General features: G+C 40.9%; 2 protein-coding genes across 32 annotated transcripts in view; one reads left to right on the top strand and one right to left on the bottom strand.

The window, feature by feature from the left end:
• The window catches only part of LOC107998119 (ras GTPase-activating protein raskol), a 302,632-nt gene that overhangs the window by 221,923 nt on the left and 61,366 nt on the right, over positions 1-19,343 (top strand). For 3 of the 24 annotated variants that reach the window (XM_062072903.1, XM_062072901.1, XM_062072911.1), the window contains exon 1: positions 11,699-13,849. The exons of 20 other annotated variants lie outside the window; for them this stretch is intronic. In XM_062072903.1, coding sequence (XP_061928887.1) covers positions 13,012-13,849 — 838 coding nt within the window. In that variant the 5' untranslated portion in view covers positions 11,699-13,011. Of the gene's footprint in view, positions 1-11,693; positions 13,850-19,343 lie in introns of those variants that run through there. One more of the 24 variants, XM_017057174.3, reaches the window with a different exon arrangement.
• Positions 1-19,343, bottom strand: part of LOC114577572 (uncharacterized) — a 193,350-nt gene that overhangs the window by 5,452 nt on the left and 168,555 nt on the right. For 3 of the 8 annotated variants that reach the window (XR_009829208.1, XM_062072947.1, XM_062072941.1), the window contains exons 3-4: positions 11,400-11,495; positions 9-111 (exon numbers count right to left, since the gene is read on the bottom strand). The exons of 1 other annotated variant lie outside the window; for it this stretch is intronic. The gene's annotated coding sequence lies outside the window, so the exon portion shown is untranslated. Of the gene's footprint in view, positions 1-8; positions 4,026-11,399; positions 11,501-19,343 lie in introns of those variants that run through there. 4 more of the 8 variants (XR_009829209.1, XM_062072942.1, XM_062072945.1 and 1 more) reach the window with 3 other exon arrangements.

Below are 19,343 nucleotides of genomic sequence, written 5' to 3' on the forward strand. Positions count from 1 at the left end.
ATACTTACTTCCAATGGATTGCTAGTCTTCGGATTGGTCGGATTGGTCGGATTGTCAGTGTCGATTGTTGTTGGACAAATCCCTATCAACTGACCGTCATCGTTTTTCGTGCTAAAATTGAAATATCGTGAATATACGTTCTCGTGTCTGGCGTGGGGCGACCGAGAGATGGGGTGAATAACGATGTTCGATAATAAGTGTTTTGTCCGTCGTTATTTGGAGAGAGAAAGAAAGGGAAGAAATTTCTGAATCCTGTGTGCATGCGTCGAAAAATCTATCCCGGCCCTCACCCCTCTAAAATCGATGGCTCGACTCCGGTGCAGCGATTTGCATTTGCTCGCGAATTTCGCATTGCCCGTTGTTCGACAGGATTGGCTCGGATTGATTCAAATCCGAAATAAGCATGCTGGCCGGTGTCCAGCGTATGCAAATCGCTCGGCCATTCCCCTGCAAAAAGGAACTTGACGTTGTGGTGCCAGCTGTGTGCGTGCACCCTATCTCCTCTCTCTCTCTTTTTCCTCTTTCAATTCAAAATACTTCCGGATGAACGCGTATTCGGATTCATTAGGAAAGGAGTTTAATCACGTTTAAACGGTGTCCTAAACGCGTGTCACATCCCCTTTGTCGTAAATACGATTCGAGTGAGTTATGAGAATGTGAGTAGGGGACGTGTGTCGCTATTGGAAACTCGCGTTGTATTATTTATTTATTCATTTATTTATTCGTTCTTCCTTTTTTGAAATGATGAATTTTAAAGCATCTTTGGAAAATTGGTAGCCTCGAGGGGATAGAAATATTCGAATATTTTTGAGAGAAAATCAATCGCGGAGACGTTCTCTGAAATGGGGTACTGGCATCCCGAAAGAAAGTAGAAACTTTGAATATTTCGCAAGAGAATTAATCACGGAGCATGCAATATCCTCCGAAACGGGGTTATGAAATTTGAATATTCGTGGGAAAAGTATTGGGAAGAAGCGTGAAAATGTGTTCTACGATATGCTTGATAATACGTGAAAATAAAGATTACGCAACGCGTGAACTAACTTTCAGTGGGTGAAGTCGGCATGATTCATTTTCACCTCTTTCGCCTGTTTGCACGCCGATCGTATTGCATTCGAAATTCGTACATATCGTTCCCTCGATATTAACCTAACCAATTAACCTAAATGCGCATTCACTTTCGATCAAGTAAACTTTTAACGTTTCCTATTCGTTCCACCATCCTCGTGACGAGAGCGAGCCCGGTCACCTAATCTTCTCGAAGATCGAAATGAGATACAGTAGCAGGGATTTTAAACGAATACACTTACATCTCTATGGTATCGGGTATATGCATGTTCTGAGTTGTCGCCGTCATAATTTTAATTCGATTTGTGCGATCTATTCCGTTCGAATATTAGAGAGATTCGAAGAAGCTCATAATTTGATTAATTTTAAAAACCACAAATTATTTACACGAGAATTTTTACAATATCCACATGCTTCTACCACTTGAAATTCACCGCATAATGATTCTCTTCATCTGTTTTCTTTTTTTTTTCCAATTTTCTTTTCGATATCGATATAAATTGACCCAATTTCAAACGTATTCGATGCACGTTCGTATTCGTATAAGAAGAATCTTCTTTTCCAATAGATAATAACGTAACATCGTGACATTGAAATGTCGTTGAAATTACATCTCGCGAGATATTTGCACGGCTCTCGTTGGGCAATGAAAAATCACTCATAGTAAAAGTGTTTTCGATCACGGATAAATAAAAGTATATCACGTTACGAATCGTGATTCTCTGGGTGGAAACAGCATAAATCATCGAAGCCTTGAACCTGTTCCGACTCGAAACGAGATCGGTCGGTAAAATCGATGGCTCGCGACGCGAAACTGCGCACAAGGTTGATCTAATTGAAAATATATGTCGCCTTATCGAATCGTAATTCCTTATCGGTAGTGTCGCGGTCGTGGAAACATCCTGGAGCATCGCGAAACGATAAATTAACCTCGCAACCCGTCGAGATTTAAATTAACCCGTGTGTACTCGTCCCATATCGGATAAAAAGTTGAAACGAGTGATCGAACGTATCTAAAAATGATCGAGATGTCTCTTTATAAGCTCGAATAGAAATTCCTTCCTGGCTTGTTAATCTCTCGAGAATCGAACAACAGAGAATCGTTCGTTAGATACGTGAAAAATAATTGTAAAGTTTCCACGCTCCAATTTTACAAAATATTATTATTAACACGTTGGTTCGTACGTGGCAGGTTTTATCTGGCCACGTATCTGGGAGGTGAAAAATGATCGGAGGATCCCGAAGTAAAGCATCGGAATGGATAAGGGATACGTGCAAATGCTTTTCCACGGCCACTGTTACCGTGTCGCACGCCGGTACAAATACGATTCCTTATCCCTCGTTTATTCAGGGATCGAGAAGAAGAAACGGTCAGATCGGCGGCTAAACCGTCGCGGGAAGATAAGTGGGAAGGGGAGCGAAACGAGGGGAACGAAATATCGGCTGGTATACACGCGTATCGACGCCGCTGTTTACCTGTGCAAACAGCGGATCGGACACGACCGATGCGGTTTCGTCACGGTCGAACGGCCGGAACGAAGCTGAAAACTGGCCAACCTTTCGCCACGGCCAACACCTTCCACCCAACCAGAACTTGGAGAACCGTTTCGTTTCTGTTCTCTGAATTACCTTAACGGCGTAATTTTCCCGAACCAGAGTTTTCTCTCGTTACGTTTTTTCCAACGATACGTTTGAAAATCAATATCGTGGATCCTGCAACGAAATACGAATGAGATTTACCCCTTGTAATTTTGGATCTGCTTGGAAACGATAATTGGATTCTCGAAACAATTCGAATTTTCTTTCTTTCCTGGGGATGAACGAGTTTTTATTCTTTGTTTAGAAATCATCTTTTCGAAATAATTCTCTTTCTCTAGGAAAAGAGAAAGCTGATCTCGAATTAGAAGATTTTTGACACAAAATTTCGTATCTAGACAATAATCCGAAAAAGAGATAAATTAAAAAGCTCTCATGAAGACCTCCATGTTATAGAGTGTAAAAATACGTCTACGTGACGCACTTCTCTCCTGATTAATTCCATTTTTCTCGAGTCGTATTTTACATATTTACATAAAAGGTAGAAAGAAACCGAATATACAATTACACGCATTCCACCACAGAGTCCCGGGATGGAAGGTTACAACATCCAAGACAGCTCGTCGACACAAGATCTCTCTTGGTTCAACGAGACACCGATAAATTAGCCGCGTATCATCCCCGTGTCCCTGGTGTCTTCTTACGTCCCTTGACGTCCGGTAGGTCCTTCCCATCATCGACTACCGTTTCTCATCTCCGAGAATACGCACACGGTGTCTCCGTCGATAAAAGCGGCATGGACCAACGAACTTGGAGGTAAAAAAGAAAGAAAAAGGAAGAGAAAAACAGTCGACGAAGGAGAAGGAGACGCGCCTCCCCTTTCCCCCTCCTCTGTCCGTGGACGGCGGCGTCGTTTTTCTTCCCACGCACGGCCCTCGCCGTCCGTTGTCCCTTAATCTGTTCGCAACGGCGTCGTTTAATCCGCTCATAAATCCACAGCTTATTTTCTGCGAGCTATGGCTCCAGCTATGGGGGTCGGAATTAAGACAGCGAGAAACGTTCATTGCCGGCGTTAATAGAATATGCAATGGAATGCGCTTTCTTTTTGTATCTGATACGGGCCCGGAATTGCCTCTGTCGCTAAAACAGACTCGATTCCCCTACGACGAATTTTCGCTGGAGGAGAAGATACGTCGCGTTATCCCCACCGCCATTGCTAGATTGGACAAAGGTACGTCACGTGACCAGCTTTCTACCAAGACGTTGCATCGCGTCACGTGACGTGCACGGTGCGCTACTCCCTCTACCATCAACCAGAGATTCGACTCCTCTGCGGCGAATTTTCTGAGTAAATATGTGACGTCCCCATACCCACTGCTAGTTTAGACAAAGGTACGACGTCAACATTCTATTAAAACGTTGCATCGCGGTCACGTTACGTGCACTTTACTTCATCTGAAATAAGACTCGATTCCCCTGTGGCGAATTTTTTTAGGAGGAGAATTCGTGACGTCACGTTATCCACAGTGCCACCGTTAGATTGGACAAAGGTACGTCACGTGATCAGCTTTCTAAGCGTCACGTGACGTGCACCTCTTTTATTGCTAAAAGGCATGCGTTTTTCTGCGACGAATTTCTTTAGAAGGAAATATATGACATTTCGTTATCTTCGCTGCCATTGCTAGATTAGATAAAGATACGTCACGTGACTATACGATACTAGAGCTACTCCCTTTATTATTAAAAGTATCTCATTTCCACCGAGAGCCAATTTCCGTGGAAGAGGAACGTGTGATGTCGTATTATCCGCAGTGCTAGACAAAGAAATGTCACGTGACCAGTTTTCTATCCCCTCTATTACTCTAAAAAAGATTCGACTTTACTGTGACGAATTTTCTTCGATAAGAAATATATATGACGTCGCGTTCCCAATGCCGCTGCTAGACTAGACAAAGATACGTCACGTGACCAGCTTTCTACCAAACGACACAAACGTATCGAGTACCTTCTCTATCATTGAAAGGGAATTCGATTCTCCTGCGACGAATTTCTTCGGGAGGAAACATACGACATCGCGTTATCCCCACCACCATTGCATAGATTAAGCAAAGGTATGTCACGTGATCAGGTCTCTGCGAGACACTATATGACGTCGCATTATCCCCACTACCAGTGGATTAGGCAGAGGCATGTCACGTGACATGCACGCTATGCCATTCCTTCTTCCACTAAAAAACAATTTTATTCCATTCCGCTGCGAAAATTCGCAGAGGAATCGAACCATTTTTACTCGATATAAAAGCAAGTTGGTAGAACTCGTGCTCGTTCGACGATTATTACGTACCAGATACGTGTACTCGATAATTACAATGATGTCGCTTGTCTCGAAACTAGGTTTTTCGTACGATGAGAATTAATTAATCGTGGCACGTGGCTCGTCGTCGGTGGCGATAGGAAATAGCGATAGCGATGGGATGAACTCGTTTTTCAGATCGTGGATAGAAATTAATTGAAGAGAAATTGGGATCGAGGTTAATAAGGCGTGAGAAAGGGTTTTTTTTTTTTATTAATAGGGATTCCGTATATTTCGACGTGTAATAATTTACGAAAAACTAGGATAAATCCTTGGGTAAATTCATTTGTAATCCGCGGCTTATCTCTATACTCTTTAGATAACAATAGCGAGCTTAGCTCGACGAAAAATCCTATCATAGATCGTGACTTAAACAAGCTTGCATCAACGAAATATTCTATTACGCTCGTTCGAGTAGGAATAAATTTTAATTTCGCCAACGTGGACACGCTCGAGATCACGAGCGAATCACGTTAATTATTGATATTCATCGTGATCACCAACCAGTGGTAGTTGCGCGCGATTTCGCGAATCGATTCCTGAAATTGTTCATTCCACTATCCTCTCCTCTTCTTCCTCTTCCTTCTGCCGTTAATGACTCGTGGAATTTAGTTACTCGCGTCGAGACGCGTGTGTTTTTACGCCAGACCCGTTCGCTTTCCTCGTTTTTTTTCGAAGATCGATCGCACTGCGTTAGTTTTTCAGACCTAATAGGAACGGATAATTAGAAATTCTTAGATGTGTCTTATTTACGCTTCAGATTTGTTTTTTTTAATTATTGGGAAGCTGGAATTAGTCGAGATAACGTAATATTTGCGTTAGATGATAGATTAAGACATCGATTCATTACTCGCAAATTTTGAGAATTTCGTTATTGAATAAATAAAAGAAGAAGAAAAATATATAAAATCCACTTGTGAAAGCGCAATTTTAAGGCAGAGGCGACTGTCGTAAAATGCTAATTGAACGTTCCAAGTGCTTGCAATCCGACCAACATCTGACGGCTTTCCTGCTGGCCTTTTGTGCTCGTCTGGCGCTTCCTCTGCCCTCTTTTTCCCGCTCCCGATTGACGACACGAGATCTGGTCCACGAGACAGAAATTATTACATAGAAGAAAGAAGTTTCGTCGATAGACTGACGAAGGTCCGGGTCGAAGGATCGATCGTTCCAATCTCATATTATCATTTGAGATAAACGTTTAGAAGTTACAAGAATTCTCACGCAGGAGGGAGATCAATAATGCAAAAACTCCTTCTACATATTTTACCTTGAAAAAATTAATCTTTCCACGATAAATATTAAATATTTCGTACCACATTTTCTCCAACTCTTTCGTACGTGGTACGAAATCGTAGGTGTCGTGTAGGAATCGAGGTAATCGAGCGAAATTACATTCTCGAATCGAAATCCGTCGTAATTGCAGAAATTGAAGGAGAAGAAAATTATCCCATCCTTCACGAGAATATTTCCACGACTCGGGTTTCAACAGATTTGTTCAATATCTATTAACTATTAATGAAAAATCCAACGTTGACAAGAAATTAATTAATCCTTCCTTCCCATTAATCTTACCGTGCATCACGGTGAAAAAGAAGAATGCATCTCGTTCGTTTTGCGGGACGGAAAAATGAAAAGCCACGAAAAAAGAAAACGGATTGTAATCATCCTCGTTCGAGGACGACGAAACACGAAACAAACGAAGCTCGTAACGAACGTACACCTCGAGAAGAAGAACCTCTTCTTCTTCCGGCTGAGAACGAACTCTTCGAGAAAGGAGGGGAGGGGGGATCTCGAAGAAGATGGATAAGAAGGAACGTGGACGTCGCGTCGTGGAACGCGACAGAAAAAGGGGCGTATAAAGGGCGGAAGAGGGAGGGGAGGGGAGAGGCGTGTGTCGAATGAAAAAGAAATTCGTGACGCACGTTTTCCTCGCGAAGAAAGCAGGATCCAAGCGACGCTGGCTTTCCTCGTTGGCCGAGCCGTCACGCGCGCGCCTTATACGCGTCGTTTGCAACCGGCGTTCTTCACCGCTGATCCTTATCGATCAGAGATGTTCGTGGAATCGATAGATCGATCGATCGATCGACGTTCCACCATGGAACTGGAACGGAACGAGGCGTCGAATTGTAATTGTAATTTGGACGAGTGTTCAGGAATGAGCATTCGGGACGTGTTCGTGAATCATATTCGCGAATATTATAAGAAATGTGTAATTTGAACGAGTATATATGAAAGGGATCGTTGTTAAGAAATTTCGATTCGGTTTTAAATACTGTGAAATTAGATAAAGTAATAAACAGAGATGGGTGATTCAGATTTTTAATTTACTCGACTTCTAAATTCATCAATTTTTTAAATAAATTTTATGATAATTATTGAATTTTATTCGATTATTCAATTTAATCTTAACACTTTTCAGGAATTTTTATCAATAATTTTCATTATCCTTTCAACACTTGCCATTTATTTTCATTAATTCTTTACTTTTCCGAATCTAATTCACAAATTAGAGACGACCAATTATCGTTATATCCTTTTTAGACTAATTTAAACCACTCTTGCTAGAATTTGTGACTTGAATTTATTCAATCGATTCGATTTATTATTCCTAGTTGATTTAACTCCTATTTTTTAACTCAATAACAATTATAACCCAGTTCCACGAGTTGAAATCGTGCTGTAAGAACTCGGCGAATTAATTAATTCGCGGCTAGCTTTTAACGAGGGGGGGAGAGGTGACGTAAAGGGGCCACCCACCGGCGAGATTGAAATTTAAATGACACCCTCGAATCGCGCCCGCTCGTAGGATTGAAATTTAAATGGCACCTGTTCGCGAGAAGCATCCTGTGTGGACGACACCTTCCCCGATGAAATTCAAATCGGCTGATCGCGGTGGATGGAAGATCGGATCAGGGCCAGTGAGACCGATAATAATTTTATAGAACGGTTAGTTGCTCCGGTAACCCGGTTCAAGGATGTTCAGACTCGCGTTGTCGTCGTCGTTGTTGCCTCCATGGAATTGAAATTTAAATTGCAAACTATCGATGGGCCGACGCCCAAACATCCACGACGGTTCGCAAACTTCCATGATCATATATATATGATATTCGTACTCTCGATAAAGATTAATCTTTCGAGAACTTATTCGAAACTTATAATCGTGTAGCTTATAATCGTAAATCTCGAGCGAACGATAAATCAAGATTAATCTAAAAAAAAAGAAAAACAAGATTGGGTCCTATATGCATTCGAACAATAGGATATATCACGCGAATATAAGAGTGTATTATAAAGGATAATCGATACCCTATTATTTCTTAATCGGCCATTCAATTCAATCCGATTACTCTGATATAATTGCAGCAACATCGATAAAACTGCGGTGGCCTCCGTAAAATTAAATCTCTCGCGAGAGGGAGAGAGAGAGAGAGTGAGAGAGAAGCGTCAAACGGCCTCGTTTGATCGTAAATCGATATTTAAAATCCTCCGCTCGAATCGAGACGATAGATTTTCTCGTCTCAGAACAACACCCACCGTCGTTAATGAAATTTGAATAATTATTTCGAGACACCTCTTAAACACCAACCCTCGATTCCTACGATTCGTGGAAGTTGTCACAATTTTAACCCGCGTATGTACACGTTGCATTCATCGGATACGATTAACACCGATTCGAACAGTGTTGCAAGGCAAAAGAAGAATTTGATTAAAAGAAAAAAGATACGTCATTTCTTTCGAGTCGCGCGATTTTTCCTCCCCCATTTTCTTTTTTTTTTTCTAATACACACAATACAAACTTTCACATTTTCAAAAAAAGAATAAACGAGCAGTTGTTACGATACAAATTTACTACCTACTTTCTTCGGATGGATGAAATATTTCACGGAGAAAGTCGCTGCAAGGATTTTTTTACACAACCGGTGGAAATCGTCCCGTGAAAACGAACGATTTTGCAGAAAGTCTCGCGCGAATTTCTTTTCTCTCGCAGAAATCGACAATTCTTTTTTTTTTTTTTTTTCCTCGTGCGACAGGATGTTAATCGACAGTATTTGCTCCAGTTTCTGCGGAAACGATTGCGATTTTAGATCCGGCCCTGAGTCAGCGGTGGTGGTAATAGGCATGAATGGACAGATATTTTCCTTTCCTTCTTTTTTTCTTTCCTCCGTAATGGCTCTCCCTCGAAGTAACGACTCGAAGTAACATTTCTATCGTTTAGAAAGACGGGGAAAGATGTTCACGATGCAACTTAACCGGCACTGATGCGCCGATTATAATCTGTGATTCTTGAAAGCGTCGCTTTGAGCTGCCACTGTGAGATATCAACGATAATTTTATCGGGCATCTCAACGATACGAGAGAGGGAAGAAGAGACGTATCGTGAGAACATTGAACGTGTCGTAACACGTTCTGTCTCTTTCTTTCGCGAGACAAAGGAAAAAATTAACGAATGAGAGAGGATCGTTTTTAGTGGAGCAACGAAGTAGGTATACATAAACACTCGAAAATATAGAAAGATAAAACGATAATGCCGTTACGTCTAATTTTCGAGGAATTCGAATTCGAATTCACGATCAAATAAAACGCGTACTTCGACTTCCTCGAATTCCCCGATCGCGAGATCCGAGAGTATGTACAAAAATTTTAAACAAGTTTGTGCGAACATCTAAATAAACGTAGGGACGTTTCCCGCGAAAGATAAAGCCGCTACTTTTGCTTATTTCAACGAGGCGTACATACCTAACGATTTTACATCATAAATTTCTTCGAATTCCTCGCGCGAAGCCATTAATTTATCGGAAATCGTGCGTAATCTATCGCGTAGATCTGTCCTGATCAAGTCATTTCACTGGACGTTATTTTTATTTCAATTACTCGTTTATCGAAGATATTACGCTATTGCTGTTTGTTGCGCCATTTAAAAATATCCTCAAACGCGATACACTGGACCGAAGATATTACTCTTTCGATGCGTCGAATTGTTTAATTAGCCATTGAGCCATTAATACATTGGAAATCGTACGTAACGTGGAGTCATTTCGGTGGACGTTTCATTTTATTTCAATTTATCCAAGGTATTGCGCTATTGCTATTCGCCATTTAAAAATACCCGCGATACACTCGACGGAATATTACTTTTTTCCCCGATGCATCGAATTGTTTAATCGCGCGTATTAAAACGATCAAAGTTCCATCGTCGTCGTTTAAATATTAACGGCGGCGAGCAAAGGCGAAATTTAATCTACGAGTTCACGGCTCGATGATCAGAATCAATCGCGTGATGCGCTTATAAATTGAGCTGGACCGATAATTAGGACCGATGGTTTATTTAGGATGCTTTTCGAAATTTCGGTCGGAAAGAAAAATGACGAATCTTGTAATTAACCGTGTATTTATTTCGTTGGTGATAGTCGTGCTGTGGTGTTATCGGTGAATCTAAATTATCGTGGTCGTTATTAGGCATTTTGTACAATAGAGTCCATTGTTGAATTTCTAACAAGTGAAGCGAAGTCTGTGTCGCTCGTCTATGAAATAGCACAATTGTTACATAATAATTATAATTGACGTAGGAAATCTTTCCGCGTAATGTTCCAATTGTTTCGCGATAACTGTTCATTCAGAAGTGTAAGAAAAATACGCTACAAAGGAATGCATGACTGGACGAACCTAACCTAAAGACGAACGAAGTAATTGATATACAGTATCGACGGTTGCCACGTGACGTGAATTTCATCCTTATAAATCGCAAACGGAATCAGATTCTTGCATTATACGACGACTCGAAGAAAGATACACGTCGTCACAACCTCTCCTAAATAGAAGCTTGATCGAGTGTAATGGGCTCCAATAAGGATGAAATCAAGTTCAATGTAACTTGAGAATCCGAATCCATTTAGGGACACTACGTATTATTTTGTTGAATGGTGAAGCGATTGGAATCTCTGATACGAATGAATGTGAAATGCAGAAAAATGAAATTTACCGTCAATTCAATTTAAATTTATTTTACGATATCGTATCATTTTGATTTCAATGTTACTTTGTCGATTTTGCTAAAAATCTGTTTATTAAAGTAGGACAGCGACATTTATTATGAATGTTCAATTATGTTCGGTAAAATATTGATAAAATAACATGGGTTACAACATATATAAAATGTTAATTAATTTTCTATTCATTTTTCACGCCATAAATTTTGATGTTAATCAGATATTTTATAAGGAGTTTTAAATTGCAAATGTTTTCGTATCAGTGTATAGTTCAATTAGGCGCAATATATTTATAATTGTTAAATATTTCTCGATTGAATCAACTTCGTTCCGATTGCACGCAAAAATTCGTTCTATCAGTGGAAGATTAATTATAAAAGTTCGCGTTCCCTCGCCAGATCTCGCGCGGTCACTTTCAAACCGCAGGCCAACATTTAGTATCTTATCTACCGTACCTTTTAAAATTCTCCCACAACTCTAATTAGTACGGCGAAAGAATCTCGCTAATCGTATACCGCGCAGATTCTTCCCATCCTGTCCATGTTAAACGACTGAAAAAAAAAAGCGGAACAATTCATTTATTCAATATTATAAATAACGTTTTAATTAACGTTAGAATGTTATATAAATAAAGAATGCCATGAATGCTGTTCGGGATACACGCTTGATTCGATCCCTATGCTCGGCTCGAATGTACGAGTCGTCTCGAGTTTTCCCGAAACGACCGCCAGAGGCGCTCTAGGTTACGTTCGGTAGAGGCTCGAACAGATAGTCGTGAAACCGCCAGTCGTGCGGACGATTGCGTGTCGTTGCTCCGTTTGTGTTTATATATTCGTTTCGTTCGCCGCGATACGTGGCCGTTTCCATATATCGTTCGAAAAATAGTGATTAGTGTCCCTGTGCTTGGAAAAAGGAAGGCAATATGTCGTCCACTCATCCTAATTGTTCGCGCGCATTCCTCGAACGCGATGACGGCCACGCCGGACCACGAGCAAACCCGATCTTGTCGCAGTGAGTCAGACCCTTTTACTTTTCTTCGTACCTCGTGCCCGGTCGACCACTTCGAGTCCTTTCTATCCGTGAGATCGTGTTCGACGTATCTGTGCACGGGACAAAAGACAGTTCTCGTTCGTATTCCATTCTTTCGACGCGCGATTCGTTTCGAAACGAATAGTCCAAGTCGTGCCATTCGTATATACGTGTCAATCAAAAGTGGATTTACGTGCATTTCTGGAACTATTTCGCCCACTTTTGACTACGAAGTGTGCATTTTATACATCGTTGTGCGAGAACTATGCCGTGTACCATTTATACGCAGTACACATTTGTGTATCGTTGTCGATTACGATCGATCGAAAAAAAACAAGTGCGACGAAAAACGCAAACCCGATGATTAACAGGTGCCATTCAATAAATTCGTTCGTAAATAATCGTTCGTAATTTTCGAATTTTTGTATCGAGCATATAATATAGTCGACTATGCCGGAGGATCCACCAATCGACTGATCAACAGAGGTCACCGGCGACGACAGTCGAGCGAAAACATTGGTCGATAGTAAAAACACGACTTATAGTTCAACGTTTAACATTATCTGTACAAGACAGACCCTGTATATAGCGAGAACGACGGTTGTATGTTTTTCTCGATACACGTGCTTCTGCGTGCCGCCATCTATATTTAGTGGCATCGTTCGGAGTGAGAAATTCGTGAAGCCCTCGATCGTTTTGCATTTCTCTCGGTCCTTCGAAATCTCTTTGCCTCGCTTTCTAACGCACGAGGCGTGAAGAAGGAAACGACGTAAGGTGAATTTAAGCGAACTCCATCGATTGTTGGACCGATGGAATAACGCCATGGTGCATTTGAATAAACTTCTCTCGCGGAGCTGGTAGAATGGTGAACGTGTAACGTTTTTAACGATTCAATGCGGCATAAAGGTGCATCCATAATTGCGTAACACTTATTTCGAACGCGTCAATAGAAACTGTTGGTACGGGTAGTATGAATCGAACGATTGTCGAATAACTAGTCATTCAAACCGTGAAACGTGACATGTAAGGACCGAAGACATGTTGAACGCAGAGAACACCGACGGGTCACCGAAACGGAGATCGACTTTTTACGTGTCTTTGGATAACGATACCAGACAACCCTCGAAAATTCCAAAAACAATCAATTCCGATTCCGACAAGTACGTTAACAACACTTTCCCCATAAATACCTCGAAAACGGTACCGAACGTAATTCTAACGCGTACGTTAAGCAACAACGATTCCTTGCCGAATCCGAAGCGTGTGGAGGATTCGTTTCCCGAATCCAGAGGCAAGGTGCAATCTTTGACAAAGATATTCGAGACCCCAAAGGGGGATCAGGTGACGAATGGATCGGACCAAAGGAAAAAGGTCGAGAGGACCAGATCTTTTAAGACTATCGAGAGGTTCCAGAGTCGATTCACCGGTCGAAAAGATACGAGCAGAAAAGACAATCGTTTGAATAATACCATAGCGTGTTTCGAAGTGGAGGACGAGGATTCGAAAAAGAAGCCGGAAACGGATAAACGTTCGAAGAATCACGATTCAAAATCGAGCAATACTGTGAAAATTAATTCTTCGGAATCGAGGATCAAACAGAACAGCGGTACCACGTTCACCAACTTGTTGATACGTAGAACTCACAGCACGAAATTAGCCAGAAGTACGAGCACGTTAGTGAAGACGCCTGGCAGGCACGCGTCAGTCGACAGTCCTTGCAGCGTCGCGACGCCAGCCAAAAGCGAGAATCATCATCGGTCGAGTAGCGAGAAATCGAAAGAAGACGAGACACCGGACGATTCTATCGCGGATAACGACGAGGGAACCGAGTCATCTGTGTTCGAGGACGCTGACGCGGACGCTGGGATACATTCAGGTAGGCGTGTATATATAATGTCTATTTTGTAATTGGAATGAAAATCATGATTCGATGCTGCGACGATAAAATTTTTCTATGATGATGAAATACAGATGACAGTCGGTTGTTGGATTATGTTAGAGAGATCGATAGCGTTGTTAAGATAAAGAAAATTAATTGAATGCACGACGCGCGTAATTTGAATGTGTTAGAGTCGAGATAAGTTTTTATATATCTTTATCGAAAAGTTTTTTAAGTCGTTTTTTTTTTCTCTTTTTCTTTTTTTTTGTACGTGTGTACGCGTGAAAGGGAATATAAATATTCTATAAAACATTTTATTTTCCTATTTTTCCAATATTGAAATTTAACCACAGAGACCAAAGCAATATTCGATATAATTACTCGTATTTAAAAAGGACCGATATTTCTACCATTAATCGCGGTTATATACAATGAAAGATATTCAGAAGGAAATGTTCTTTCCTGTAATTACCGAATGAATTGCTCCGAGTCATTAATGGACCCTTTATTCGAAAAAGATATACATGTTATGCGTAAACACTGTTATATCATAAAATATTTTTATATTAAATATTCTGTTTTTAATACTTCTTACATCTATTTATTTAAAATATTTTCCAAGATTTAACAACTTCCTTACCTATTATCTCGTAGAATTTTATTTACAATTCACCCATAAAATTTATACTTGCAATTCGAACCATACTATAAATATACCACAATATACGTAATATCCCTGACACTTGTACGGTCTTCAAACCTCGTCCAACCCACAAGAAACCTTTTCTTCCATTTCTGGAGCCCCCGTCGTTCTCTCAAATTTCTACGACGTATCTGTAAACGCATTCGCAGATAATTTACCATATTTGTTATTAAAACAAAATTAAATGGCACGCGTATATCTTTCTCGTTATACAATTTAAATTATCCTCGATATTGGAAGCAAAGTGGCACTCGTAACCAACTACGTGGCCGAAATGACGCGATTTTTTTTTGAAGGAACAGGCGAGAGGATCGCGATTCGTGATCGTTCGCCCTTAATTAAGGCAGACCTCTCGTCGAGGCGAACGAGAAATAAAAAAAAAAAGAAAGAAAAAAGGAAGGGGGAAGAGAAGGAGAGAGAAAAAACGAGGTCTCGTTCTCTTGCCAAGCAATTTCTGGCCAGGTAACGGGACCCGTGAATTCGTCGCTCCGGGATCGCGTATTTCGATCGCTTCCTCAACTTGATTTACGAGAGCATCCCTCGTACGTCGCATCCCTTTCGTTTCGACCAGCCTTCCGTTGCGTGAATTCCACAGATTTCTCGCGGGCTCTACGTTTACCATGACTGTGCATAACTTTTTGCGTTATCTCTAAGATTCTTTGAAGCTCGTAAAAATTTTTCGATAAATTCTACGAATCTGAGGCGAATCGAGTCGCGAATAATTTTTTTTTTTTTTTTACAAAATAACGATACCAAAATTTTTCGATATTTTTCGTAGAATTTTTCAAATCTGGAAGGAATTTATTTCTTTTTTTTTTTTTTCAATTTTGAATGATGATTTTCCTCGCAAAATTTTTCCCCCATTTTTGTAAAAATATAATTGTTCGGGTAAAAATATAATTTGCACGAATAACTATTACTCGAAACGTTCAGGATTTTTGCTCGAGCTGGCAGGAATAGAGAAAAATTTGCATTTACAGTAACGCAACACCTATCTCCAGACACATAGGCAAGCATCGTGTACCGGACCTAATTGAATTTCACGCGGAATTAACTTAATTGATCGCCTTTAATAATGCCAGCCTCCCAATACTAAATATTTATAAACCTCTTGACGTAACGGGACTAAGCAGGGTTAACGAAGGTCCCGCAGGGGAGATAATCTTAATTAGGGGACATTTTGTCCCGTCTATTTCGGAACTTTCGGATCCGAAGTTGAAATTTAATTTAAACTTCGCCAAATTTTATCTCTTTAAAATTAGACCGATATATATATATATATATACATTTTCTCTTCCCTATTTAACTTCAAGTGCAAAATATCGCAAAAGTGCAAAAGGCTTCTCGAATTTCAATTCGATCGAATTTATCTTTTCAATAGGATCGAGGATATATCGTTCAAATTCAATTCGATTCAGCGGAATTTTCGGTGCTATTTCCAGAGGGACTTGGCGTTTACCCGGAACTTACATTAAGAGAGGACCACGGAAGACCTACTTACGCGGTAGCCTGTTTCAGCCACCTGCCTTACAAAACCCGGGTGAAAAGAGGTCCTGGAGGGAGGGGGGAGAGAGTTATTTGGGCAGTTGGCCCAAAAGGAAAAAGATCTTGTACGATTCTTCCCTTTGTTAGATTTCCTCGCGACCTTTTAAGCCGCCAACCCTTCGCCTCGTCTTTTCAATAATGGATGGTTGGAGAGCCGAGGCCGGAATTCAAGTAGCTTCGTGTCCGGATTATTTTTAGAGTACTCCTCAACTTTTTCATCCATTCAAAAGGAGAACGAAGGTGGAGGAGAGGTAGGTGGAGGGGAAAAAAGAAGGAAAAGAAAAGGGCAATCAATGAGTTTCGTAATAATTTTTATCTATGTACGGGACATTCTTTAAAGAGGATGACTCATTATTTACGATTCGTGACGCAACGAGTCGATATCTCTTTTTAATCCGAAAATTAATCGATCCGATCGAAAATCCATTTGAAAAGAAGAGAACAAAAGAAATAAGGAGGGAATATAAAAACATTTCGACGAATGATTTCGTAAGAAAAAAAATCCGAGATAAAATATTTTTTCACCGATATGCAGTTTATTTTTGCAACAAAATGCGTTAACGTCATATTTTTCTCTTCGAAATCAAACATCGTTCCTCCGAACCGAGTTAAAACAAATATTTCCGCCCGTAAAAAAAAGAAAAAAAATCTCCATAAACCATGAATACCAGGCTCTACATATACAAACCATTTTTTTTTACAACACTGTCCTACGCTTTACCAACGAATAGTTGAAAAGTCAATCGAGCGTGAGTCGCATTCTTCGAAAGTGATGTAAAAAAAAAAAAAAATCTCTCTTTAATCGTAAAACAAATCGATCGAATAACTAATAAACATCAATAGCTCGATATCCGAAGGAACAATAGAAAAGAATTTTTCCATGTTCCATCGATTGAATTTCCAGAGCTTGCTTAACTTCAATATCAATCCTTTCAAATTTCTATCTGTTCGATCCGGTAATATATATATATATATATACGCGTGGCCGATTTTCTCTAAAAAGCGACATAAGGTCTCCTCCACTCGATATCTCTCTGTCTCGATACATTGCTTTTTGGGCCATATTGCGCCAGTATCGCGGCAAGATAACTCAACGCCTCGATCGTAATAGAGCCATCGTTTATCTGCCCCGATTCTCCCTCCTCTCCCCCTGCATCATCGCGCGAATCCGATTTTTCACGGTTCGTTTTCGCGTTTCGCAGTGAAACAGTGGAATCCCCCCTCTCCGGGATCGGTCTCTGCGAACGAGTGTTTAATGGATCGGCCTCTACTCTTATTCTATACTCCTATCTCGCTCCCCTTTCACTGTGAAAAATCACGATGACATCACGGTTCGTAGCTTCGAGTCGAAGAGGCGTTACGAAAATCGTTCCTTTTTCCGCTCTCGTTTCTATCTCTCTCTCTTTCCTTTCTTTCTTTTTTTTTTTTTTTTGATTTGCGAGCGATAGCAGAAGACAATGACGAGGATGGATCACGAGGAACGAGAATAGGATCCGTGTCATTCGCTCGATGACTCCATTTACGTATATTACGCCTCTGGAAAGAGGATATAAGAGGATATAAGTTGGATATGAATATTTCAGAGATGCTCGTAACCTAGTTCGTTGTTCCGGGGTTTAATTTTTTCCCGTGACAGGAAGATCGGTTTTTCCAGGGTATTATTCCCCCTCCCCTCTTCTGAAAAAAAGAGATTTTTCAACTATGACTTTCCACTTTCGAGATAAAAATTGGAGCGGGAGCACTAAGAGGCAGACGTTATTTATCATTTTACGCGTGGAGAAGTAAATAGTTGCTCCCACAAGCCAAATGAAACGAGCGAGATTCGTCCACGCTCGCTTAACAAGCGCCTACTTTTTCAAACATTCGCGTTTATTCGTTCTAAAACGGAAAAAAAGGGGAGGGGGGATAGGAGTAATAATAATAATAAAAATAAATTGGTTAGGAAGTTGGGCGAAAGCAAGGGAAGGATAGATAAATTCGCGGGCAAAAAGGTTGGCGAAGGCAATTTGGCGGTGAATGGGACGAGGCTCGTAGCCGTCAGGCCACCCACTAATGGCCGTGCTCGGCAATAACGCGGAATGACATCAGAATCCATCCCGTTTTCCTTTGTCAGTAATTGCGCTCTAATCGCGTATGCTCGACGCGAAGCGGATGAACACACGTATATACGCGACGGAGAATCGAGTTGAAACGAATTTGAAGCCGAGACCGGTCGAATCTAGGCCTCGTTATGAAATCATTTCGAAACGAGCGTGGCTGTTACTTAATTGTGGCCGATCGTGCTTAACGCTGTTGGATCGCGTTGCATCGTGTTTGAAAATATAACGGAGGCGATACGTGCCGTTTCTCTGCCGCGAATCGCCCAACGTTTTGCGCGGATTCGTTTCGCCGGCTTTCCTTATCGCGGCTGCCCATGTTTTTCCACGTTTTTTGCAATCGATTCGAGGTTGCGAGGTTGCGTTAAAAAAGAACGTGCTCGAATTATACCGCGCGCGAATATAGCGTGTAATATCGATCGAGCAAAATTTATCATTTCGTAATCGCTGAATTTGAAAATTATTATTATTTTTTTTTTTTTCATGGAAAGAAATTACGACGCAATTTAAAAAATAAAGCGATACTTTGGACTTGGACTCGATGATGATTGAAAACTCGGAACGATATGGGTACATTTATCGCGAGATACGTTTCAAATATTTTTCCTGCTCTGTTTTACAAAACTTTTATTCCCCGTTTCCGTGTTTCCAAATAGTCATCGATTTTCAGCTTCGACGAAGCGACAAAGCGACCGCAGCGCGATAAAAATAGTTTTCCTTTTTTTTTTTTAGAATTCTCCTAAAAACACGAATTAAAAGTTTCTTTGAAAACCTTCCATTTGGATCCTTATCTCGATCCAAAGCGGTTTCGATACGTGTCTACCGTAGAGAAACGTGTGTACAACGTACGGGAGTCGATTGGATACACGAAGGATTTTTTAGAAAGGAGGCGATTCGACGCAGAATTGAAATTTTTCCAGTTAACGCCCCTTCGATTCGAGATTTCTTCATCATCTCCACGATGATCGATCTACGATCTATGGTATATCGTAGGATGGATCGAATCCGCGGGCAGGAAATCGTGTCCTTCCGCGAATGGTCGAACGTGAGAATACGCCGGAAATTCGTTCCCAGCGGGTCTCACGGGGCCCGATCCCGTGCACGGAGAGGCTGTGTTACCTCGCTTTCTCACGATCGATTTTTTTTC

The sequence above is a fragment of the Apis cerana genome, linkage group LG3, assembly GCF_029169275.1.
Source record: "Apis cerana isolate GH-2021 linkage group LG3, AcerK_1.0, whole genome shotgun sequence".
Lineage (NCBI taxonomy): Eukaryota > Metazoa > Arthropoda > Insecta > Hymenoptera > Apidae > Apis > Apis cerana.